The sequence below is a fragment of the Rhinolophus sinicus genome, chromosome X, assembly GCF_036562045.2.
Source record: "Rhinolophus sinicus isolate RSC01 chromosome X, ASM3656204v1, whole genome shotgun sequence".
In the NCBI taxonomy this organism is placed as follows: domain Eukaryota; kingdom Metazoa; phylum Chordata; class Mammalia; order Chiroptera; family Rhinolophidae; genus Rhinolophus; species Rhinolophus sinicus.
Window position 1 is genome coordinate 38592294 of NC_133768.1, and position 27693 is coordinate 38619986.

A 27693-nucleotide genomic window follows, 5' to 3' on the forward strand; every position below is an offset into this window, starting at 1 on the left:
ATTTCTCAACCTTGACAGTATTAACCTTTTGTTTGGACCAGATAAGTGTGTAGTAAGGGACTGTCGTGTGCGTCATAGGATGTTTACCAGCGTCCCTGGCCTCTACCCCCCAGATGCCCCCTTCCCAGTTGTGAGAACCAACAAAGTCTCCAGATAGTGCTATGTGTCCCCTGGGGGACAAAGTTGCCTTCAGTTGGGAACCACTGCTTTTTTGGGGGGTGGGGGGTCTTCTCCAAACTGCAACGTTTTGTGCTTTTTGAACTACCTTTATAACATGGAGGCTTCTCTAACCGATTGATTGTATTGTGCTTTTCTGGATTTTTTTCAGCTCTAGTGAATGCCTGTCTTGGACGACGTTGATAGCTACTTTCATAGTTTCCATTTTTCAGATCAGCTGCACCATTTGTGGGTGGTGTGGGAGACAGATACCTCAAAATCTTAGAAGTATTTTTTTCTAGTTATAAATGACCTCTATGTATACTATAAAATTGTGGAGGATGGAAAAAATGAAAGACTGTTTTTATCACCCAGAAATTCATCACTTCAGTGTTACTAATGTACCTGATGTTAATAAGCTGGTCTGTGGCCTTCATCTGTTTTTCTGTATATTTTATTTCATAGACGTAACATTGCTATATAACCAATTTTTGTAATGTTTTTTGCACTTAACATTTAAACAGATGTTTCCCTGTATACCACGTTTAAATGATTAAATGAAATACCATAAAATTAATATACTTTAATTATTCCTCTTTTGTTTGATAGCTAGGTTTCATTTATTACTTTCATTATGGAGTTCTAATGGACATTTTTGTTCATAAATCATTTTCTATGTTTTGGATTTATTCTCAAAGACGAATGTTGGAAGTAGAATTCCTGGGTCAAAGTGTGTAAATATGTTTGAAGTAGAACCTGAAATTATTTTTAAGCTGCTGCATGGCCCCACAGAGAGCAGTGAATAGGAGCTCTTGCAGTGACCACACGTTTCAGAAGTGCGTCTCAAGGGTGTATGGAAAGAAAGGAAAGCGCTGTGTTGGAGTTAATCACTTTTCCTTTCCTGTCTGCTCTTCTGTGGGAGTATTAATGGGGAGTCAAGTAGCCACCAAACCACAGGCTTAGATTCCAGTCCCAAATAATCCCATTGGGTTGACTTCCAGACAGTGCTCCTTTAACCGGGAGATTCACTTAAGGAAGGCGTTTACTTCATACATTTGTATTTTGCCTGGTTTACAGTCACTGCTAAAGTAAATCTGCCTGTTGTAATCAGTTTTGTTGAGATTATAGTAGGAATAAGATCTGAAAACAGCCATCAAAAAGTACTGTTGCCAGGGGTGCAAAGTGAGGGCTGGTGCAAATTTCATTTCTGCCAAAACAAAGGAATACTCATTGTGGGAGGTAAGGAAGAAAAGAATAGCTTTATAAAGCCTGTACCCTGAATAGAGAACTAGTAAATAAACAGCTGAATAATATATCCAAATGGCACATCAGGTAGTTACTCCAAGATTGCCCTGTACTTTGTTATGGTTTTGCTTAACAAAACATTTCATTCTAAAGTACTTTTGAAAATGTACCACTTAATGAAGATTCACATGTCGTCTTCAGTAGGGGTGCCTAGAAGCAGAACCTGAGGCAGTATTTGAACGGACATGATTTATTGAGGGAGTGCTGTCAGGAGAAACCTACAAGGGAGCAAGGCAAGAGGGTAGGGAGGAGATGGAGCTAAAGTCAAGAGATGGTTCTTGGGAAGTCTAGCCTTAGCCTGTTTGGGTTGCAGGGGGTGTAGGACAATTATTGGCTGCTGGCTGCCCCTGGGAGAGAGAGACAGAGTCTAGTATAATCTCCCTGGCAGGACGCCAGCTCTTGGGGAGGGGGACAGCTGTGAGCCATTAGCAGCCAACAGGCAGCAGCTGGGAGAGGGTATGCTGGTTAGGTGAAGGGGACCTATGTGGGGCACCGCAGGATCTGTTACTCTTTTGTGAGTTTACTTTGTGCAGGACGCTCCTAAAACATGGAAGTAAGAGATGAATGTGCTCTAGTCCCTACTTTCAAGCAGTTTGTGGTCTAGTGGCACAGCTGACCATGTAAAGAAACTTTATAGTGCAAGTCAGGTGCTTTTTACACGGACAGAAGCATGTGCAGAGACTTGGGTAGAAAGCATGAGAGGAAATGGTTGTGTGAGCGGGTTCTCTAGGGCGCTTCATGAGGAGAAGCCCACAAATTGGTAGGATGAGGTTGGGGGGAAATGGGCTAGCCAAGGTAAACAGGGAGGGAACTGTAGACAGAGGGAAGAGCCCCTCGCCAAGGCCTGCAAGTATGAAACAAGATGATGTTCATGAAATCACATGGGGCGGAGCATGTGCAGGAGGCAGGGGAGCAGCCGCTGATGAGGCGTGACAGATTGGAGCCAGAATACTGTGGGCCTGGAAGGTCACGCAGAGGAGGCTGGGCTGAGAGGAGGCAACATTCCTGCTGTCAGCCACCCCCAACAGCCTGCCTCAGGGCTCAGGGTCAACTTGGAGCGCTGATTCCTGATATACCTGCCAGCTCTGCCCTCTGGTGGCCATGTGGCTCTAAGCATGTCACTTAAACATTTCTGAGCCCCAGTTTCCTCATCTGTAAAATGGCTGGTAATGATATTTATAGGACTGTTGTTGTGATTAGAAATAATAAAGCCAGATCTAAATTTACCATCATAGAATCACTGCTGGTGTTTCCTGTTCTTTGTCTTTTTCCTACAGTAATTAAAACAGCAGTGCTGTCACAAAAGCGAACAGACAGATGAATGGACTATAACAGCCCAGACCCAAAAATTTGCTTGTTTTGTTTTCTTTTCTAAAAATCATTAGCACCCCAGTTTCTTATTTCCTAGGACTGGTGTTACTGGTGTTAAATAATGTTTCCTGGGTTCTTTATTGACAATAGAAGATTTCTGTTTCCATCTATAATGAAAAGTGATTGTTACTATAATAGTTTTAAAAACACCAAATTTTGCAGATTCTTAAAAATCTGCACCTCCCTCAGTCATGAACACTTGGTAACTCACTTAAAGAACAGAATATTATAGAAAATGGAAGCACTATTTTAGCCAAAGCTCATAAGACCAGAACTTCAGATAAGATGGAGTATCTATCTCACCAGAAGTCTTGGGTTTGTCACTTGAGACTCAGGGAAGTGAGAAGAGGGTCCATGCTCCGCTGACTTCTTCACTGAGAGTTTTTGGAGAATAAAAGTATTTCCTCTATGGCATTTGCTACCGTCAGTCCGGGTATGAGTTATCCACATGGAGGTTATGTTCAGTAGACACAGAATTTTTGTTGCTAGTCCTCTTAACTTTGCCTAAAAATGTCTCATTACCAAAATGTTACAATAATTTAAAAGCTTTTAAAGCTTTATTGAGGTCTAATGTACGTACTGTAAAATTCACTTTGAGTATATAGTTCACTGGGTTTCAGTATATTTACAGGGTTTTGCAACTATCACTACTATTCAAGTTTAGAACATTTCTGTCACCCCAATGAAATTGACTTGGCATCAGTTCACATTCCCCCTCCTAACCTAAGGCACCCACTAATCTACTTCCTGTATTTTATAGATATGCCTACTCTGGACATTTCGTATAAATGGAATCATACAAAAAGTGATCTTGTGTTTATGACTTCTTTGACTAAGCATAATGTTTTTGCGAAGTTTTTAAATATGGTTTACATTTGTTTTACATGTAGCACGCATCAGTACTTTGTTCCTTTTTTACTGCTGAGTAGTATTCCATGGTATGGATGTACCACAGATTGTTTTGCAGTTCACCTGTTGAAAGACATCTGGGTTTTTTCCAGTTTTTTGGCTATTAAGAATAAAGTTGCTATAAACATTTGTGTACAGGTTTTTGTGTGAACATAAATTTTCATTTCTTTAGGATGAATGCCCAGGAGTACAATTGTAGTTGCATGTTTAATTTTTAAAGAAATGGCCACAATTTTTTTTCTAGAATAGCTGTACCATTTTACATTCCCTCTAGCAATGTCTGAGCAATATAGTTTCTTCACATCTTCTCCACCATTGGAATTTTCATGTGCTTATTTGCCATTTGTATTGCTTTTTGATGAAATGTCTGTTGTTTGCCCATTTTCAATTGAATCATTTGTTTTCTTACTGTTGAGTTTTGAGAGTTCTTTACATATTCTGGATACAAATCCATTGTTGGATATATGATTTGTAAATATTTTGTCTTGTTCTGTAGCTTTTTAAAAATATCTTCTTAACAGACTTTTGCAGAACATGGTTTTCATTTTGATGAAGGTGAATTTTTCTTTGACAGATCATGCTTTCAGTGTCAAGTCTAAGAACTCTTTGCTTAGCCCTACATCCTGAAGATTTCCTCCTATGTTTTCTTAAAGTTTTACTTTTAAGTATGTGATCCATTTTGAATTAACTTTTGTATAAGGTGTGAGACTTAGGTTGAGGTTCTTTGTTGTTTTTTGTGTTTTGTTTGTTTGTTTTTTGGTATTGCTCCACTACTATTGTTGAAAAGGCTATCTTTCCTCCATGGAATTACTTTTCTACCTTTGTTAAAAATCTGTTGGGCGTATTTGTGTGGGAGTATATTCACTTTTAATAATATAGAAATATATTAGGTTGTGGTAGGCAGAATAAGATGTCTATACTGTGATCCCTGGAACCTATGAATATGTTAGGTTACGTGGCAAAGGAGAATTAGGGTTGCTAATCAGCTAGCGTTAAAATAGGGACATTATTCTGGATTATCCGGGTGAGCCTGATATAATCGCAAGGGTCCTTAAAAGTGGAAGAGGGGAGGCAGAAGGTCCAGAGAATGAGATATGATGATAGAAGCAGGGTCAGAGAGATACTGTGATGGCTTTGAAGGCTGAGGATGATGGCCAGGATCCAAGGAACGTGAATAGCCTCTAGAACATGGAAAGGCAGGAAAATGGATTCTCTCCTAGAGCCTCCAGAAAGGAACACAGCCCTGCCCATATCTTGATTTTAGCCCAGTAATACCTATATCAGACTTATGACCCACTGAGCTGTAAGATAATAAATTTGTGTAGTTTTAAGCCGCTGACTTTGTGGTAACTTGTTACTGCAGCAATAAGACATTAATAAATAGATATTTTAGTAAAAGCTGCCATTGATAATAGGATTTTAGATGTTTGGGCACACGATTTATCTGAAAAGTTTACATATATGGAACATCCCAATGATATCAGATAAATGAAGTTCCACTCTAGGTATGTTTGTGCATTCAATAGGGAATAATTAGAAATATGTATTTTATTTTTGTTTAAATTTCTACACTCATTGCGACTTTAAATTATACCTTACTTTTTGATGGTGCTATTGTTGTTTTTGTTTGCATTCAGAAGAGTGTTTGAATGTCTTAAGTTGTGCACGAGGGAGCCAAATGTAGCCCCCAAAATTTATGTGATAGGAGGTTAACATTTTATTTAAAGAACTGTTCTTCATTTTGCAATGTACACAAATATTGAATCACTATGTTGTGCACCTGAAACTGATATAGTGTTATATGTCAATTTTATCTCAATTTTTAAAAAAGAAATATTCAATGTACTTTAACAGTAGGACAAATAGAACTTTGATTAATGATTTTGATACTTGTGCTACACCTGTTTTATTTTAATAGCTTATCGAGATATAATTTACATACCATACAGTTCACCCATTTAAAGCATACAATTCCATGATTCTTAATATGAATATATTAATAGTGAATTCTACGTGCAAACATTGCTGCAGAGTACTTTGAATATCTTAACTCACTGCTTTCTGACTTCCATTGTTCCTGATGAGAAGTTAGCTGTTTATCTTATTGGGGTCCAATTATAAGTGAGGATTCACTTTTCCCTTGCTACTTTCAAGATTTTCTCCTCTGGCTTTCAGTAGTTTTACCTTAATGTATCTGTGGATTTCTTTACAGGTGGTGGTGGTGGTGGTGGTGGTGGTGGTGGTGGTGGTGGTGGTGGTGGTGGTGGTGGTGGTATAAACTACTTGGAGTTTGTCAAGCTTCCTGGATGTACAAATTAATGTTTTTCAGTAAATTTAGGAAGTTTTCATCCATTATTTTCTTCAAATTTTTTTTTTTCTGCTCCTTTCTCTCCTCTCTTTCTGGTACTCCCATTACATACTCGTATATGTTGATGCACTTAATGGTGTCCCACATTTCTGTAAAGCTTTGTTCATTTTTCTTCATCTTCTTCCTCTCTGTTCTTTTGCTTGCATACTCTATATTGATCTGTTTCAAGTTCACTAATTCTTCTGCCAGTTAAAATCTACTGTTGGACCTCTTTAGTGAATTTTTCATTTTAGTTACTGTACTTTTCAATGCCAGAATTACCATTTGGTTCTTTTTTATACTTTCTATCTCTTATTTATATTTTTGTCTTTCTTTTTTGAATTTTGTTAAATTTATTGGGGTGACATTGGATACTAAAATTATATAGGTTTCAAGTGTACAATTTTATAGTACATCATATGTCTATTGCATTACGTGTTCACCACCCAAAGTCAAAGCTCCTTTCGTCACAATATATTTGACCCCCTTTTCTACTTCCCCCACCTCTCCTTTCCAAACTCTGGTAACCACCATATTGTTGTCTGTCACTATGAGTTTTTGTTTGTTTGTTTGTCTTGTTTGTTCATTTTATATCCCACATAGGAGTGAAATCATGTTTCTTCACTTTTTCTGCCTGACTTTGCTTAGCATGATAATCTCAGGATCCATCCATGTTGTCGCAAATGGCAGTATTTCATCTTTTCTTATGGCTGAGTAGTATTTCATTGTATATATGTACCACATTTTCTTTATCTGATCATCTATGGAAGGGCAATTCGGTTGTTTCCATGTCTTGGCCACCGTAAATAATGCTGCCGTGAACATAGGGGTACATACATCTTTATGAATAAATATTTTCAAATTTTGGGGGTACATACCCAGAAGAGAGATTTGATGGATCATGTGGTAACTCTATTTTTAATTTTTTGAGGAAGCTCCATACTGTTTTCCAGAGTGGCTGTACTAATTTACATTCCTACCAGCAGAGTATGAGGGTTCCTTTTTTTCCACAACCTCTCCCACAGTTATTATTACTCCTCTTGTTGATGATAGCCGTTCTAACAGGTATGAGGTGGTATCTCATTGTGGTTTTGATTTGCATTTCCCTAACAGCTAGTGAAGTTGAGCACCTTGTCATATATCTGTTGGACATTTGTATGTCTTCTTGGGAGAAGTGTCTGTTCATGTCCTCTACCCATTTTTTTAATTGGATTGTTTGTTTGTTTTTGTTGTTGGGTTGTATGAGTTGTTTATATATTTTGGATATTAACCCCTTATTGAAGGTGTTGTTTGCAGATGTCTTCTCCCATTTGCTTCCTTGCCTTTTTGCGTTGTTGATAGTTTATTTTGCTGTGAAGAAGCTTTTTAATTTGATATAATCCCATTCATTTATTTTTGCTTTTACTTCCCTTGCCTTTAAGGTCAAATTCATAAAATCCTCTGTAAGACCAACGTCCATAAGTTTAGTACCTATGTCTTCTATGTATTTTATTGTTTCAGGTCTTATATTTAGGTCTTTGATCCATTTTGAGTTAATTTTTGTGTATGGGGACAAACAGCATCTAGTTTCATTCTTTTGCATGTGGATTTCCAATTCTCCCAGCACCATTTATTGAAGAAGCTGTCTTTTCTCCATTGTATGTTTCTGGCTCCTTTGTTGAAAATTATTTGCCCATGTAGTATATATGTGTTTATTTCTGGTTCTCAATTCTATTCCATTGGTCTGTGTGTCTTTTCCAGCCAATACTATGCTGTTTTGATTATTGTCACTTTGTAGTATAAATTGAAGTCAAGGAGTGTGATACTCCAGCCGTGTTCTTTTTCTTAGGGTTGCTTTGGCTGTTCGGGGTCTTTTGTGGTTCCAAACTATTCTGATGATTTTTTGTTCTATTTCTTTAAAAAATGCCATTGGGATTTTGATGGGGATTGCATTAAATCTGTATATTGCTTTGGGTAATATGGCCATTTTAACTATGTTGATTCTTCCAATTCATTAGCACGGAATGTCTTTCCATTTCTTTGTGTCTTCTTCAATTTCTTTCAAAAATGTCTTATAGTTTTCAGCATATAGGTCCTTCACATCCTTGGTTAAGTTTATTCCTAGGTATTTTATTCTTTTTGCTGCAATTGCAAAATTTTTTTTTCATTTCTATTTCTGAAATTTCATTGTTAATATATAGGAACACAGTGGATTTCCTTACCCTTTACTTCTTTAGCCATGGTTTTCTTTAGTTCTCTGAATATATTGATATGGCTAATTTAAAGATTGCCTATTAAATCTGACATCTGGTTGCTCTCACGGGCAGTTTCTGTCATTTTTTGCTAGTGTATATGTCATACTTTCCTATTTCTTTGCATGTCTCATAATTTTTTTGTTGGAAACTGAACATTTTAGATAATAAAATATAGCAACTCTGGGTACTGGCACCCCCACCCCAGGCTCTTTATTGTTATTTATTTACTTTAGTGACTCACTGGATTATTTTATTGAAGTCTATTTCTCCCCCCTTCTCCCTATAGTGTGAAGTCTTGATGCTGCTTTTTAGGGGTGCAGCCTTTGGTATGCCCAGAGTCATTCTGGGATGATAGTGGTTCTGGTGGGGCTCTCTTTCCCTGACCACAGTGGAGCTAGCTATTAAGCTCCACTAATTGCTGGCTGCTCTGTTGTTTTTAATAATGCCCTGGGGCATAAATTGCCCCAGCAAACTGATCCAATCCAATTAGGGCTCCTTTGAAGGGATAGTTCCTGAGATCAGTATTTGAAATTTCTTCTGACCCCAGAATGGTTCCTCCCAGCTGTCTCATTCCCTGGTTCTCTCCAGCGTGCTAGCCAGCCTAGGTGTGAACAACCTCTCCAAGCTCTGTTGCAGAGGAAGTCGGTTCCATTGGGGGAGATTTGGAGCCCTCTGTTCTATAGCCTGCTTCTCCTGCTAGGGAAAACCTCCGAGCCACAGCTCTAGCACAGGGGGTGGGCATAGTGATGTGTTTCTCTGTGAGTCACAGCCCCAGGTCTCCTAGGGTTTCCTCTCCTGAGGTAGAACCCCCATTGTGTAACCAGGGTAATTGTGGCCCCAGGGTTCTTGGTGGCACCACACCCGAGGCATAGCTTCCATCCCAGGAGCAGGGGCCACCTGGTAGAAGAGAGCACCCCACCTCTTAGCCACACTTGTGTGGAACTTAGCCTCAGCAACAGGTAGCTGGGGGCAGGATGAGAAACGCTGATGTCTGCCTCTAACAGGAAACAAGCCTGGCAGCTGGAAGCTGGGAGAGAGGTAGCTCTGTGTTCTCCGCTACACCAGCCTCCTGTGACACCTGTGCTGGGAGCCAGGGGTGCAGGGAGGGTGTCTACGTTCAGATACTACCGATTCTTACTCTACTTACTGAGTTTTAGGAGGTTTCCTTTACTAAATGCTTCTTCATTTGCCGTATGCCCTTAGGACCATTTCCAGAGATTTTAAATGAAGGGGTTTTTGTTTCCATGCAGCTCTTCATATTGTCATACCAGGAGTGGAACTCTGTTAGCTTTTTAACATACAGTTTTGTTTCTGAATCTCCTAATTGTTCACAGTGGCCTTGTACTTGGATTTTTATGTCCTTTGAAGATTGTGAGTGATGTGAAGGCAGCAGCCCTGACCTTTATCCTCATGAGTGCCCCCGTAGCATTCTGTGTCCTCTGGCACAGAACAGAATGGCGGTGACTGCCTGTATCACTCCCTTTTCTCGTTTATATTTGCAGCACTTCCTTTGTGACTTGAAGTATCTAGCTGTGTCTTCCTTTTTTTCCTACACTCTAGTGCTGGTGTATTCCCAGAAAGGGGGTGCCTCTGTCACTGGCCACACCCACAAGGAAGGACACTTGAACCATTTGAAGTTTTAGTCAAAAGCATTATGTCTCTTGACAATATAGGAGCTTTCTATTGCATTCCTTGCAGTGTATATGTAGGTATAATTTTAAATTCGGTTAGTGGTTTTGGGACTGGGTCCAGGGATATAGTGAGAAGAGGGAGAAAGGGCAGACAGAAAAGCAGTGTGTGGTTCTGCTCTTAAAGGTGAGACGTGCCTCACGTGTTCTTTCTTCAGCCAACCACATCTCATGCCTTTCAACCTTGGCCCTTGACAGCTCTGCCTTGGCTACTGCTTTTTTCTTTCCTGCTCCTCCCTTGTTGGGGATGCTGAGCTGGTGACAGCCCTGTGGCTGCCCTTCTTTGTTTGGGTGGACATCGATCATGTGGCCACATTTGAGGCTACAGCCTGTCCTGTGCCCTTCATCCTCTGTTGCGTGGGCTACCTCCTAAGGCCCATGTGTAGCTTCGCCCAGTCTTTGACACACTCTGTGTTGGAGAATTTGATAGTACTCTTCTCCCATCACTCTAGGCCATTTGAGAATATTCTTGACAGAAATCATTTGATTTGTGTGAATGGCCTGCTGCTCCTTCTTGGGATCTGTAGGAAAGCATTGACTGTCCTCTGGGATGGGTGTGCGTGCGTGTTGACTGTTTCATTCAGTGTTGTTCTCTTTCCCAGGATGCTCCAGAATGAAACGCCATAGAACTCTCAGCAGCAGTGACAGTTCAGATGAGAGTGAGTAGAACCAGCCAACAGCTGGTAACCTCTGTATCTATACTCCTTGAGGATTTCTTCTTTGACTTGAGGACACGCTGTTTCATACTTCCTTCAATGGTTAAAAAATAATGTTTTTAGGAAGGAAAGCTTTGGGTACCATTTTTCTTATCCATTTAAATTTCATTAGAAATAGACACGTTAGGTGGGAGAATTGGTTTTATGTGGCATATAGCATTTTGTTTTTCACTTTTCATTTACTTACACAACAAATGCCAAAGCTAATAATGATTTAACACTGCTTTTCTAGAGAGGAAGAAAAGTACGAGAGCATAAATTTGTAGGCCCTACAATTCTAATTGTAGCTCAGGTACTAAATGTTTGACTGGATGAATCATCATTTGTAAAAGGCAACAACCTTATTAACGATAGCATTTGTGGAAGTGTTGAAGGATACACAGATTACTTGTTCTACATTTTTAGTTTTCCAGTTGCTTTTGCAGATACTTTTTCTCCAGGTGGAGCATGAATAGTATTATTCCAAAATGTTATGAGGTATGATTACAGCAAATCAAATCTCCTCAGGATTAGCATTGTTGAAGCTTTTACACGCAGAGGGGTCACCTATAAATGTCATTAAACTACATTATGAGGCTTTCTCGGTTGTAATTTAACTTTCTTCAGTGGTATGAGATCACTGTGTTCTTCTCCATCATATCTTTCATATTCTCTTGGATGACATTTAGTTATATTAGCAGGTAATAAGTCTCAGTATTTTTTTCTAATTATCTTTTGCAGGTCCTTCTACTTCCTTTACCTCAGGCTCAATGTATAGGAGCAAGTCAAAAATTCAAAATGAACACAAGAAATCTGCTGAGGTGAGATCAGATATTCAATTTTTAGACTTGAAAAAAAAATAGACAGTTGCCTTCTGCGTACATACCTACAATACCCAGATCTTGGAGATGTGAGGAATAAACTACGTGCCAACAGATAGGCTTGTTTTCTGATTAGTTTATTTTTTTAAGTAAGATTCCATTTTCTTTTCCCTTTGGGAAAACAGTAATCTTCGCACTGTGATTTCGTTTTGGCGATGACACTTAAGTGCCTAGCTTTAGAATATAAAGCTTCCCCTTAGCCAAGAAGTCAAAGGGAGCCAGACTTGGGGAATTGGGAAGGACCCATACATCTGTCCTATGATTAGAAAGAGCTAAGTTGGTAAGTGGGAGACAGTGCAAGAAGGGATAGATGAGGACTAGCGGATGGAGAAGGGAAGGACCAGTTTGCAGATCTGGGCTGTGGTGGTTCCTCACAACCGTCAGCACTGCCAGCCCAGGAAGAAAGTGGCACTCCCGGTGAGGCCACGCATCTTCTGCCCAGGGGGCAGCAAAGTGCCAGAGTTGCACTTGTACTTGGTAATGATTCCGTGGATCCTACAGACTTTCCTCTGTGATAATTAAATGATGATAAATTGCCCTGTGTATCTTCACTTCTACTATGAGTACACTTCCTTGGCTGAAAAGGAAAAGAGAGTATAGTAGTTAACTCTTGCTGCATTACAAATCATCACAAAAATAGTGGCTTAAAGCAGTACACGCGTATTATCTCAGTTTCTGTGGATCCGGAGTCTGGGCACATTATGACTAGGTTCTCTTTTCAGGGTCTTCCAAGGCTGCAGTCAGTATACTAGCTGGGCTGTGTTCTCATCTGGAGGTTTGACTAGCAAAGAATTGGCTTCCAAGCTCATTCAAGTTGTTGGCAGAATTCATCTCCTTGCAGCTGTAGGACTGTGGTCCCTGCTTTTTTTGCTGGCTTTGGTGGAGGTCCACCCTCTGCTCCTGGAGGCTACTTGTCGTCCCTTGCCATGTGGCTGGCCTTCTCCATAGCTCCTCTCAAAATATGACAGCTTACTTTTTCAAATCCAGCAAGTGGAGAATGTTTTGCTCCAGCCTGCTAAGACTGAGTCTTACATTACATAATCATGGGAGCAACATCCCATCACGTTTGCCATATTCTATTGGTTAGAAGCAAGTCACAGGTTCTACCTGCTGCCACACAAGGTGTGTGTGTGGGGGGGTCATTGCTTTAGAGTGTCAGCCAAAGAGAACATTTCTCCTATTTTCAGAGGTCACTTTTCATTTCCCTACTTTGCCAGGGATCTTTCTGGGCTGAGTAGAATATCAGTGAATTTATATGTGTCTGTGTCATACAGAAAAACTTCCAGAATAAAATGCACATAAACAGGAGCAGAACAAATTTCCCATCTATCCTAACGAGGCTTTGACTACATAATGGTGAGAAAGAAAGAAACCTTGCTGCTTTCCCATTTAGGACAGCTGGTCCTAGAATAGAAAGTGACTCAAAAGCTTTAGACTTTAAGGCCTGCTGCCTCCAGCGCAGTGAGAATAGCAGTCTTTTGTTGTGAGGGATAGGGCACCTGGGCTACTGGAAGCAAGTGTTTTCATTTATGTTTCACATTCTGTTATAAAAGAGAGACCCTGATATTGTAGGACCAAACTCGCCTTGGTGTTAGAAGAGATTGATTCCATTTTACTCTGGCTTATTTCATCTCTCTGAAATAATTTGTTATCATAACATGGACATTATCACACCTACCTCTCATAGCTACCATTTATTTGATATTTTATGTGCCAAGACCTTTATATTAGCTCATCTGATTGTTTCCCAAAGTTAAGCAATTGTAAGAATCTCCTTGGATGCTTCCCTCATTTAAAACTGTATTTAATAGCTTAATTGTATATCAGTATGGACTCATGCGTATTTATACCTTGGTTTATAATCCAATACCACATAATTTGTTGTGCTGCTATAATTGTTCCATAAATTAGTGAAGTCATCTCTATTATTTTTCTCTTTTCAATTCCATTGATTTCTGATCTTTATTATTTTAGTCCTTTTTGTTTTAGGTTTATTTTGTTCTTTTTCTAAATTCTTCAGGGTGGGTACTTAGGCTATTTCAGATTTTTCCTCTTTTCTAATATAAGAATTTTAGTGCTATAAAGTTTTCTTTAAATACTGGGATGTAGCTACATCCCATTGATTTTGATACGTTTATTTTATTCTAGTTTGGTATATTTTTTATTTCTCTTGAGACTTCCTCTTTAACCCATGGATTATTCAGAAGTGTGTTTATTAGTTTCCAAGCATTTGGAGACTTTCCTGCTACCTTTCTGTTACTGATTTCTAGTTTGAGTCCATTTTTGTCAGAGAATATAGTCTGTATGATTTCAGTTCTTTTACGTTTGTCAAGGTTTTGTTTCATAGCCCACAATATGGTTTATCTTGGTATGTGTTTCATGGGCACTTGAAATGAATGTGTATTCTGCTGTTGTTGGGTCCTATTGGTTGATAGTGTTCCTCTATATCCTTGATGATTTTTTCTGCCTCATAGTTTATCAATTGTTTAGAGAGAGCTGTAGAAGGCTCCAGCTGTACTTGTGGATTTGTCCATTTTTCCTTTCAGTACTATCAGTTTTGCCTTACATATTTTGAAGCTCTCTTGTTAGGTATATACATATTTAGGGTTCCTATATCTACTTGGCAAATTTCTTATCATGTATTGCCCCTCTTTGTCTTTGCACTATCTAATATTATTATAGTTTCTGACTTTCTTTTTGATTCATGTTTGTGTGGTATATTTTTTCCATCTTTTTACTTTCGATCTATATATATGATATTTGAAGTGATTTTTTTGTAGATAATATATAGTTGGGTCATTTTTCAGTCCACTCTTACAATCTCTTTTAACTGGCATATTTAAACCATTTATATTTAATTTTGGTATTATTTGGTTTAAATATGCCATTTTATTGTTTGTTTTCTATTTGTTCTCTGGGTTTTTGTTTTTTTCCCCCCTCTGATTTATCTTCTGTCTTCCTGTGGATTACTTGAACATTTAAAAAACAAACTCCGTGTTGATTTTTCTATAGTGGTTTTGAGTGTGTATTTTTGTGTCAATTTTTAGTGGTTGCTCTTGGGTGGGACCCTTTACATATATAACTTATCAGTCTACTGCTCTCTGCATTTTACCACTTCAAGTGAAATACAGAAACTCTTAACACCAATTTAGGTTCATTTACCCACCCCCCACCTTTATTATATAATCGTCTTAAATATTTTCTGTACATATATTGAGAACTACTTTAGACAATGTACTATTTGCTTCAACCATCAAACATTATTTGCAAAACTCAAGAGGAAGGTAGTCTATTATGTTTACCCATATTTTTACTCTCTTGTTCTTCCTTTATTCCTGATGTTCCAACTTTCCTTTTGTTCGTTTCCTTTCTGTTTGAAGAATTCCCTTACACACAATGCGATGGATAGATGATGTTTTGTAGAAATGTACATTTGAAACCTATATAATTTTACTAACCAGTGTTACCCCCAATAAATTAAATTAATCAATCAATCAGTTTCCCTTTAGCCATTATTCTTTTAGGGTGAGTCTTCTGGTGACAAATTCTTTCAGTTTTCCTTCATTTGAGAACGTCTTGGCTTTATGGCCATTCCTGAAGGATATTTTCACTTGATATAGAATTCTGATTTGACGACACTTTTCTTTTAGCACCTCTGGCCTCCATGGTTTCTAATGAGAAGTCTGCTCTCACTCAGATAGTTGCTCCCCTGTAGGTAGTCAGTCATTTATTTTCCAGTTGCTTTTAAGATTTGTCTTTGTTTTTAGTTTTCCAAAGTTAGATTATGATGTGCCTGGGCATGAATTTCTTTTTTTTTATCCTGTTTGGAGTTTGATCAGCTTCCTGAAGCTAGGTTTATATCATATGCAAAGTTTGGGACATTTTCAGCAATTATTTCTTCAACTATTTTTTCAGGTCCACCTTCTTCTATCTCCGTCTCTTCTTGGGACTTCAATTGCTTGAATGTTAAATCTTTCGTTTTTTTACCATAGGTCCCTTAGACTCTTACCTTTTTTTTTTTTAATTCAGTATATATTCTTTTTGCTGATCAGATTGGGTAATTTCTCTTGTTCCCTTATTCTTTATTCTGCTAATTCTATTTTTCTGTTGAGCCTATTCCCTGAGTTTATTTCAGTCATTGTGTTATTCCATTTCAAATTTCCCATTTGGTTATTTTTTTATGTCCACTATATCCTTGCTGAAACTTTCTCTTTTTTTAATTAAAGTTTATTGGGGTGACAATTGTTAGTAACTGTCAATCTTCTTGTTTCAGGAAAGTGTTAGTAATTTCTCATTGAAGCATTTTCATGATGGCTGCTTTGAAATCCTTGTCAGATAATTCCAACATCTGTGTCATCTCGGTGTTAGTGTCTGTTGTCGCCTCTCCTGATTCTTAGTGTGATGAGTGACTTTTCCATTGTGTCCTGGCCTTTTTTGGTAGTATGTAATCAGACACTAAGTCTTATTTAAATCTGTTTTATTGGGCCTCTGTAATAAATGGGCCAGTGAGGAAGAGGGGCTCTGACTCCTTACCACCAGTTGCAGAATTCCTAGGCTCCCCATCCTAGTTCTGTTATCTTGCTAGGAAGATAGTTCTCTCATCTGTCTGGGAAGGGGCAGGAGTTACTCATTACTCTCCTTAGTACTTGGTGGGGGGTGGAAATCCCTACCTCGCTGCCTCCCTGATATCAGGAGGCGTGGTGGTGGTAAAGGGTACCTCATTACTGATGGGCTATCATCCAGGCTGTCTACCTAACCCCTGCTGATACCACACTGAGGAGTGGGGGGCACCTTGGTATCACTGGGTGGGAGTGGACATCAAGGCCTGTCAGGTGATGTCCACTGACATCACAACAATCTCCCTAAAAACAACAACAACAAAACTATTTTAAACATCTTTCTTGAAATATGATTCTCACGCCAGGCAATTTATCCATTTAAAGTGTATAATTCATTGGGTTTTAGTATATTCAGAGAACTGTTTAACCATTACCACAATCTAAATGTAGAACATTTTCTTCACCCCAGAAAGAAACTCCCTACCCATTAGCAGTTACTCCCCAATTCCCCTACTCCCAGCCCCTGCCAACTACTAATCTAATTTGTATCGCTATGGATTTGCCTGTTGTCGACATTTCATAGAAATGGAATCATACACTATATAGCCTTTTGTGTCTGGCTTCTTTCACTTAGCATAACATTTTCAAGGTTCATTCAGGTTTTAGAATGTCTCAGTACTTCATCGTTTTATGACCGAATGATATTCTATTGTATAGAAGATCACATTTTGTTCATCCATTCATTAGTTGATGGACAATTGGATTGTCTCCATTTTTGTAGTATTATGAATAATGCTGCTGTGAACATTGAGGTCCAAGTTTTTATGTAGACATGTGTTCAGTTGTCTTGAGTATCACCTAGGAATGGAATACAGTAAAGGAGTCATATGGTAACTCTTTAGCCATTCGAGGAAATGCCAAATTTGTTTTAAAGGGGCTTCATCAGTTTCCACTCCCACCAGCAGCAGTGTATGAGGGTGTAAAATTTGTTGTTGCTGTGGGTACCAGAGACTTCAAATTCTTCTAGTGGCCTTGTTTTGGTTTCCTCTCTTGGCTTAGTCTTCCCTTTGTGCTTGTCCTGAGGGAGAGTCTGTCCTTTGCAGCTCTCCCAGCTGTAAGCCACTGTTATTACCACCGGGGGCTTTAGCGTGGTGGTAGGACATGGGGGCGGGGCAGTGTTCTCTCATCTTCTGATGCCATCTCAGTCTTTGGAGTGCATAGTGGTCCTACATCTGTGATGCTGTGAGATGGGGGAGGCGGACTTAAAGGGTAGAGCTTTTTTGCCCCTGCCCCCTATTCTGCTATCTGCCCGCAGCAAGTATACGCTGGTGTTCTCAGTCTGTATCCTTCAGGCTCTCCCGTCTGTAGATCAAGGCTTTTGTCCCCCTTAGATAACACAAGGGAGGCTGAGGCCGGATGCTTTTCCTTTCTCCCAGCACTAGTGAAATTATATTAGTGCCCTTACTTGATAGCCTTCCCCTGGAGATGAAACCTTTTGTTCAGTAAGGGAGTCAGGACACTGAGCCCCAGGGACCCAGACAGCACCACGGGGGACCTTTTCTCCAGCTTTCCCCCCCATCTTCCATAAGAGAGCCAAGTTGGAGTCCTGGAGAAAAAGCTTATGAGAGGGTGGGAACCCTGTGTGACTACATCCCCAGGAACTTCGTACTCTCACAGCAGTCCCCGTGTGGCCCCAGCAATTCATCAGAATTTGTAGTGTCGTGTTGGTATTGTGGCTTCTGCGCCAGGTGAGCAAATGCTCCTGTCCAGTGTCTCCCCGCAGCCATTCCTGTCCCTCTTTGAGTTGGCCATTTGTCCTGTGACTCATTTCTGTAACGGAGTCACACAAAAATCGTTAATTTGCTGCCTGTCCTGCCTTTTTCCTTCTTGTAAGGATTGGAGTTTCTTCTTTCTGACCCTCTATAGGTCCGAGATAAACCCTATTTTTTTACAGGCAATTAGTCATTGAAACGCAATATAAATGATCATTTTTTTCTGGGGCTTAATTAGCCGCCTTAATCGATTTTTTGGTTTGTTTGTTTATTTATTTTTTTTTTTTGGATGTTTAGTGCTTTGGTGAGATTTCTGAACCTGCCTTCCCCCTGATTTATCCTTTAGAGAAGAGTTTCCTATGGGTGTGTGAATCTCACGTAGGGTTCAGGGGCTTTCAGGGGCTATCTTAAAGGACTGACTGCATATCATCTGTGACTCATGTATTACGTCCAAGATTTTCACGGCACCAGAGTGAATGCTCATATATTTTAACTCAGCAGAGAACACTGCAATACCCTCACATAGAGCCTATTTACATCACTTTATCTGTATTTTTTGACAAGCTTGATTATTTGATTTTCTGGCCCACAGCAGATAAAAAGCACTAAGCTTGCAAATGCACATTTACTGCACAAAAAGGGACATTGAGGGATGGGAGAGAAACTTGCAGAGCAAACCTCAGATGTCATCTCTTGTATGAAAATTGCCCAGATCTCCAAGTCAGACTCAGTTGCTCCCCCTCCTCCATGACCAGGATGCATACACCTCTGTTATTTATGGGGCAAGGGGCGTAATCAAACCTCCCAACACAGCCCCGAAGTACATTGCTTTATGGCAATTGATGTTCCAGTGAATGGCAGCCGGTAGCCATCAAAAATGTCCCATTTTTTATAAGAAACTTGAGAATAATTTTAAACTGTTTGAAAAATATTTCCATGTAAAATATTTACATGATTTTTAAAGTTTTAAACTTAGAAATTGAATCAGCTTTGCTTCATTGGAAAAAAATATCATTGTGGGAAACAATGTCTTGACAATAGTGGGTACCTTTGTTACCATATAAGAATAAGCTTGTATTCTGTGCTAGGTTTTCACTGTTTTAAGTGGTTGATTCTTGTAGATAACCTGAAAATCTTTTCTTGCCGTAAGATTGTATAATTCTAAGAAAATTGCTTACGGTTAACTCTATTTAAATATAGTTACCATGTTTGCAGTTGGTTTTTTTTGTGTGCTTACGGGGTGACACATCTGTTTGTGGTCAGTTATGTATAGTTTCAGATTTAAGTGACTGTGAATCAAAAGTGATCAATCTCTAGTTGCTTCATTCACACGAACCAGACAGTGTTCCCCTTTGTGTCAGACAGGAAGTAAATGTTTGGCTTTTCCTCTAAAAAATGTCGCATAAATGTTCAGACTAGCTGTGCTTTAAGAAACTGTGCACTGAGAGATGTTAATGAGAGCAGTAAAAGCCAGAGCTGTCCGTGAAGGGCATTTTCATTTTGTGGCGCTGGCAGGTTAAGCATTGATATTCTAATTGAATTCCTAGTGAGGCCTCCTTTGTTTCTGTGAGCATCTGAGAGGCCAAGACGAGCATGCACTGTTGGACTTGGCATAGATTCTGGGCTGTATGTTAGCCTGTGAATCCCCTCTTTGACCATAAATGAGCAGATATCTGGTAAGTACAAAGCCTTTTTGTTTCAGGAACTTTTGGGGCAACTACCAGTGCATATAAAATAGGCACACAATTAAGAACTTGTAAAACTTCTCAACTTCATTACCTAGGTCAGTGTCAACATCCAGATCCTTCATTCATAATCTTTAATTTTGCAATAAATGGCCATGTTTTATTTTGTGAAGTTTCTGCATTAACTCGTGGTCTCTAGAATGTTGGTTACAGGTCTTGATGGGGCTCTTGCTTGGGAACCCTGTCTTTGGGAGCCAAACCATGCACGTTTTAGTTGAGCCAGAAACATCTCCTTTACCCCATCAGATTACTTTCTGGACTAGATAGAACTCAGCCATATTCTTCCTCTTTTAGAAGTAAAGCTGAGACTATGGTGATAATAAAATAACTGCAGCTAGAATTTATTTAGCAATGACTATGAGCCCAGTACCATGCTAAGCCCTTAATGTAAATTCACCCATTTAATCCTTAACAACAACCCCTCTGAGGTAAGTGTGATTATTATCCCCATTTTACAGATGAGTAAACTGAGACACACAGAATTTAGATAACTTGCCCCAAACTATTAAGTGGTAAAACCAGTAGAACAATCCAGGCTGTCTGTCCCTAGACCCATTTTACTTTCTTCATAGATTTTTAATTTCATATTTAGCTATATTAAAACATTTGCCAATGATGGTCTCCTATAATGGGTAAAATATTTAAATGCTCTGGATATTAGAATATGACACGGGGAAAAGTAGTAAATAAAAGTCAAAAAATATGAAAAAAAAATTTGCTTGGTTCAAACATTGAACCATGAAACAAAATACATTCAGAGAGACCCAGCTTTTGTCTCTCTCTTCTCCCTATTTTCCTCCCTCTCCAGAGCTAACCTTTTTTTAAGTTTTAGATTTATCCTTTTATTGTTTCTTTATGAAAATATAGACAAGTGTGTGTGTGTGTGTGTGTGTGTGTGTGTGTGTGTGTGTGTGTGTGAGAGAGACACTGTATGTGTATAAAACTCACACCTCTACCCAGGATACACTATAGCTATTTTATTTGCCTGTATTCATTTTAAAAACAAGCAAACAAACAAAAAAGTCTTATCAGAAGAAGATTCATGAGACCAGTCTGGTAATATATTTCATATCACTTTGCAGATATATGCCTGAGTACTGAACTTACATTCCTATCCCCTCTTTAACATTTTATGTTCCGCCTCATGCTTGAGATGTTTGACTTCTATAGCAAGATAAGGCAGACTCTTGTACTCTACTTTGAGTTAAAATGCTTCTCTGGAAACTTTGGATCTGATGCTATTTAATCTGGCTAGCTTATAAAATTGAAGTCAGGCTTATCATATAAGTCTGCTTTTTTTTTTTCTCTAAAGGTAGACAGGAAAATTACAGTAGTCATTGGGTTTAGCCATTTACTTAAGAAAGAAGGGTGTGAATTGACTGGTATTCCTGCAGTGCAAGGTTTCCCAGACTTCACAGAGTGCCTGTTCCTGAAGAGCATGTATTTCTTTCTTTTTCTTTTTTTTTTTAATTGGGGAATATTGGGAAACAGTGTGTTTTTCCATGGCTCATCAGCTCCAAGTCAAGTCGTCGTCCTTAACCCTAGTTGTGGAGGGCACAGCTCAGCTCCAAGTCCAGTCACCATTTTCAATCTTTAGTTGCAGGGGGCACAGCCCACCATCCCATGTGGGAATTGAACTGGCAACCTTGTTGTTGAGAGCTCACACTCTAACCAACTGAGCCATCCAGCCACCCCTCTGGCAGCTCAGCGGCAGCTCAGCAGTTCGTTGTCTTCAATCTAGTTGTGGAGGGCGCAGCTCACTGGCCCATGTGGGAATTGAACCGGTAGCCCTGTTGTTCAGAGCTCACGCTCTAACCAACTGAGCCATCCAGCCGCCCAAGATTTGGTATTTCCAAAGCCATGGGCAAAGGCCAGATTTCACTGGCCTCTGCTTTTATACCTCTTTGTCTAGAGTCTCCAAGTTACTCTTCTGTTTGGCGAATATGTGTATTAGTTTTTAGGGCTGCTGTAACACATGACCACAAACTGGGTGGCTTAAAACAACAGGAGTTTATTTTCTCACAGTTCTGGAGGCCAAAAGTTCAAAATTGACCAGGCTGCACTCCAGCAATTTTAGGGGGGATTCCATTTTTTTTTACCTCTTTCAGGTACTGGTGACTGTCAACACTTATTGACTTGTAGATCAATGAGTCATTCCAGTCTCTGCCTCCTCCGCTTCTTCCTCTAATTTCCTTCAGCCTTTCTCTTTGTAAAAACACTTGCCATTGGATTTAGGCCCACTGGGATTTTCCTGGATGATCTCTTCATCTCTGATTTTTAAAATTATTTACATCCACAAAGATCCATTTTCCAAATAAGGTTAATATTCACAGGTTCCAGAAATTAGGATCTGGACATATCTGTTTTGGATGCCACCATTCAACCCACTACAGTATGTTTCCAGGTTAATTCCTTAGGAAACTATACAGAACAGGTTTTCATAAGCAGTTATATCAAGTATGAACTCACGGCATATGCTGTATGATTAGATAATGTGGCATTATTAAGCCCAAAGTGTACTTTTGCAGTTAATTGATTTATATTGTGAAGTGTATCACATGGAAAATAATGAAATATTTTAAGAAGCTGAAAAATATCAGGTTGTTGCCAAAGTGATTGCGGTTTTTGCAATTATTCTTAACCTTTTAAACCGCAATTACTTTTGCACCAACCTAATACTTGGCTCTAGTATTCTTTATGGATCTACGGTAGGATTCCCACACCACTGTCTTTCCCAAAGATAGTAGTTTAGCACAACTGTAAATTGCTACCGCCACTTAACCACTGGCTCATTAAAGACATGCTAATAATTTATTGAAATGGATCGGAGTGTTCAGGAAAATGGTGATTCCATTTCTCCTACTAGCCACCCGGAACACTGAGCTCTGTCCAAAACATATTCAACGGATATGTCTGTGATCGTTTCTTACCCCCTTATACAAAGCATTATGTAATAAACCACCAGTTTTTGTTTCCTGCTAGACGTAGCTTTCTCCCTCCATAGCACCCAATTAACTTTAATAGGCTAGGATTCTTGGTAGGAAAGTCATTTTGTTGCCACCTGACCACCAGCATGTTTAAGGTTTGTTTCATTCTCTACTTTGCTCAGGTCATGTTATTAATTCGAAATTTTCCGTAAGTGAAACCAATAGGCATTTGCAGAATTGTCTCTGGAAAGTAGCAAATGGAATGAGTCATTATTCATTTAAATGGCATCATTTGATTATGTGACTGTTCAATCTGAAATGTCGTCAGTTTAAACAGAACTGCACCAACTGAGAACTAATTGCTTCATTGGATAATTCTCTGTGCCTCTACACGTAATTTGGACAGTGTTTCTCCTCAGAGAACCTTTATTAGCATGAAAGGCTAAAATGTTTGCTTGATAGCAGCTCTTCCTTTGATCTTCCTGAAACGTGGACACATTTATCTTCAGCTTGCAAGTGGTTTTTAAATTTTTTTCAGAATTAGAAATTAGTAGGTGAGATATAGACCAGCGTATGTGTGCTTTCGTGTGAAAGTGTATTCCCTCATTGCTTAAGACACTAACTGGGACTTAATCACTGAAATCATTGCCAGCACTCACGGCATACTTAAAAAAAGCACGGCATGCTTTTTTTCCCCTGTTGTTTAAAAGGCAGAATCACAAAGCTTAGGCTGCCACAGCCATTGAAATCACATTTCTAGGCTGGTGAGCACATTTCTGGGCCCCTTAGTCATCCAGAGGCCTTTTCAACCAGAGGATAATAGTACATCACACTTTGGATGGATCCCCATTCCCATATTGTCAATACCTAATTGTGCTGAGAGTGCAGAAAATGAACTATGGGGAATCTCTTCATTTCCACAAGTCCGGGTTGTAATTGTACCCATATCATCATCCCCTCCCTCTGGCCTCTGGACGTTCCACACAGCTTGGGCTCCCTGGCCAGGGGTAGGGTTAAGGCTCGCACTGGAGCCTCTTGGCTGCCGCCGTAGACATATCAGTCCTGTCCTCTTCACCCGTGAGGAGTTCACTGAAAGCGATAAAAGTGAATAAAGTAGATAGTAAAAGTTTATAAAAAAGAAAATGAAAAGAAAGAAAGAAAGAAAAAATAAAATGAGACTAAGGACATTTTTAAAAGATATAAGTACAAAGATAACTAGAATAAAACTGAAAACCTTCTTAAATATAAAAAAATTACAATTAAAAGCAAAGAAATCTGATAAAGAAAGAAGCATAGGAAATATAATATACATAATTATAAAATATGAGAGTTGAGACCAAATATATGAGTCATGCCAATAAATATGAATGGGCTTAACATCTGTTAAAAATATTTTTGGCTTACAAAACAAGACCCAGTTATATGCTGTATATAAGAGCATACCTAAAACATCTATTCAGAAAGGATTAAAAAAAAGAGATGGACAAAGGTATACCAGGAAAATGGAAACAAAAATAGCAGGAGTTGTGATATGAATATCATACAAAGTAGAAACCAAACCCCCAAAACAGGAAAGGACACTCTAATGCTAAAAGCTACAGTTCACCATGAAGGTACAATACTTGTGAATCATTATACATTGAATAACACAGCAACCACTTCATGGAGCAAAGACTATAGGAGATGCAAGGAGACATACATAGAAACACACTAATCATAGGAGATTTTCAAACACCCCTCTCCATATCAGACAGATTAAGTGACCAAAAAAATAAGGGGATAGAAGGTCTAAACAACATAAGCAGTAAGGTACATCTTGATGAATGTATATCAAATTCTACAGCTTGATTTTAGAGGTACTAGAGACTACACCTGCTCCAATATCTAGGGTACATACACAAAATATGATCAAGTATATTAAGTCACAAAGGAAGCATCAATCATTTCCATTAAGTAGAAATATTATAAACAACACTGACCACAATGCAGTAAAATCAGAAATTAACAAAAACAGAAAGGTCCTTCCCTATGGAAATTTTAAAATCTATTTAACAACTCTTGGGTGAAAAGGGGAAATTCAAACTGAAATTATAGGTTTGGTTTTTTTAAGATAATGAAAACATTCCAGTTCAGATGCTTGCTCCATATCTTGTTATATGATGAGAAAAAGAAGGCAAGCATTGTTCTACCTACTCCTGATAAGCTTTTCTACAAAAAAATTTACTTCTCAATGTTTCTAATGTTTAATTACAGTATACTAAAAATAGTACAGTAGCTCTATTTTTTCGTTTATGTATTTATGGCCAACAGTAAAGGACTTTAATATTTTGACCAAAATGTTTAAAGGTATACAAAATCATAATTTTCCCATTAATTGTTAAGATCACTTTTCATAGTTATTATGTGCACTGTCATTTTTATGGCCCCACACTGCTGTATAAAGTGGAACTGCCTGTACTTTGCAAACCTCTGTACAAATAAATTTGAAAACCTGGATAAGATAGATAACTTCCTATGGAAATACAGATTACCAAAATTGACCCCAGTAGAGGCAGAAAGCTTAAAGAAATAAATTTCAAAAAAAGAAGTGGAGAACATTATTAAGGAACTGCCTTCCCCCAAAAGAACCAAATGCAGATGGTTTCAAAGGGACCATGATTCTCAGATTATTCTAGAGCATTGTAACAGAAGGAAAATGTCCTAAATTGTTTTATGAAGCATGCATAACACTGATACCTAAACCTTAAAGATAAAAAACAAAATAAAAAGAAAGAAAACTGCAGATAAATAACACTCATGGATGTAATACAAAAACATTAATGAGTTATTAGAAAATGATACTATTCTTCATAAGAAAAGATGAAATAGTGCCATTTGCAACAACCTGGATGGGTCTTGAGATTATTCTGCTAAATGAAATAAATCACACAGAAAACGTCGAGAACCATATGATTTCACTGATGTGGGTTGTAAAGCTGAAAGGAACAAGACAAACAAATGAAGAAACAAAAACTCATAGACACAGACAATAGTTTAGTGGTTACCAGAGGGTAAGGGGGGAGAGGGGTGGTCGATGAGGGTAAAGGGGATCAAATATATGGTGATGGAAGGAGAACTGACTCTGGGTGGTGAACACACAATGGGATTTATAGATGATGTAATACAGAATTGTACACCTGAAGTCTATGTAACTTTACTAACCATTGTCATCCCAATAAACTTTAATTTAAAAAAAAAGAAACGCTACAATACCATATTAAGAAAATAATATATGACCAAATGACATTCTTCTGGAAATGCAAGTTTGTCTCAATTTTAAGAAATCCAATATTATCATGCAACATATTAATATATCTAAGGAAAATTATATACTTATTTACATATACACTGAAGAAGCCTTTAACAAAATTCAATACCCGGGCATTATAAAACATTCAAGAAAATAGGAGCTGCAAGATACTTTATTAACATTATAAAGTGTATACACCATAGTCCTCAACCTAGTATTTTATTTAATGGGAAACACTAGAGACATTTCCACTAATTTCAGGAAAAAAGCAGATATGCCCACTATCCCCATTACTATTCCAAATATTAGTAAAGGTATTAGCCAATGCAATTAAAGAAGAGAAATCAATTAGAGACATAAGACTAGGTAAAGAAGATACAAAACCCTCTCTTTTTGTAGATGATATGGTAGTTTATCTGGAGACCCATAGGAAAATTCATGATAAAATTAAAGCAATTAAAGAATTCAAAAAAAATTCAATGTGGTAGCAGGATATGAAGTTCACATATAAAATGAATAGCTTTTGTAACCAGGTGGAAGATATAAACATGCCGGGACATGTTGTAATATTGGAAATTAAGGAAATACTCCAAAAAGTATGGGATGTATTAAAAGAGCACAGGCACCAGCCAACCTGAAAGCGTTCCAAATGACCAAAGGTGGGACAGTTTCATGAACAAAATAAATAATAATACTGAATTATAATCCAAAGAATAAAATAGATATCCACAAGTCTATAATGATATAAATAAACAGGTAAATACCGTGTTTCCCCAAAAATAAGACCTAGCCGGACAATCAGCTCTACTGTGTCTTTTGGAGCAAAAATTAATATATATTATATAAGACCCGGTATTACATTATGTTATATCATATTATATTATACCCAGTCTTACAGTAAAATAAGACTGTGTCTTACAGTAAAATAAGACTGTGTCTTACAGTAAAATAAGACTGTGTCTTATATTAATTTTTGCTCCTCCAAAGGACGCATTAGAGCTGATTGTCTGGCTAGGTCTTATTTTCGGGGAAACACGGTAAGGGAGAAAGGACACATCTTTCTTAGAAAAGAATTTGAATTAATAAATGTAGGACTGACGGAAATAGAAAATCACCATTAGAACACCACAGAAATAATTGTTGCAGGAAAGATATCTACCAATGGATACTAAAATTAGTTCATGACAGTTTGAGGAGAAACAGGATGTTTTTATAATCTCAAAGTAGCTCCTCTAAGATATTTTTTTAATTACAAAGGGAAATATAGTAACCTGATAGTGAAGAAAACAAGCAAGACACTACCTTAACCAAGTGATCAAGTTTAACATCACTACTAATAAGACTGGCATTGTATATCCCTGATATAATGAAATGAGAAGGGCACAGCATCATTTCTGTGGTGTTCTTGCCAAAAAATGAATAACCTCAGTCTAATCATAAGAAAACATCACAGAAACCCAAATTCTACCAAATATATGACTAGTACTCTTCAAAAGTGTCAACGTCCTGAAAGACAAAGAAAGACTGCGAAACTATCACAAATCCGAGGGTACTAAGACATGACAACTAATTGCAATGTGGGATCTTGGATTGAATTCTGGAACAAGGACACTAGGGGGAAATTAGTAAAATGTGAATAAGGTCTGTAGATTAATTAATAGTATTGTAGCAATGTTAATTTTTTGGTTTAGGCAATTGTGCTCTGGTTATACTCAATGTTAACATTAGAGAAAACTATGTGAAGGGCATGCAGGAGCTTTGTACTATTTTTGTAACTTCTGTAAGTCTAAAATTATTTCTGAGTAAATAATTAAA

General features: G+C 38.3%; 1 protein-coding gene across 9 annotated transcripts in view; it reads left to right on the top strand.

Annotated features, from left to right (window-relative positions):
* The window catches only part of JADE3 (jade family PHD finger 3), a 147763-nt gene that overhangs the window by 65367 nt on the left and 54703 nt on the right, over positions 1 to 27693 (top strand). For 6 of the 9 annotated variants that reach the window (XM_074324007.1, XM_019716748.2, XM_074324006.1 and 3 more), the window contains 2 exons: positions 10613 to 10669; positions 11447 to 11526. The exons of 1 other annotated variant lie outside the window; for it this stretch is intronic. In XM_074324007.1, coding sequence (XP_074180108.1) covers positions 10624 to 10669; positions 11447 to 11526 — 126 coding nt within the window. In that variant the 5' untranslated portion in view covers positions 10613 to 10623. The remainder of the gene's footprint in view (positions 1 to 10612; positions 10670 to 11446; positions 11527 to 27693) is intronic. 2 more of the 9 variants (XM_074324008.1, XM_074324009.1) reach the window with 1 other exon arrangement.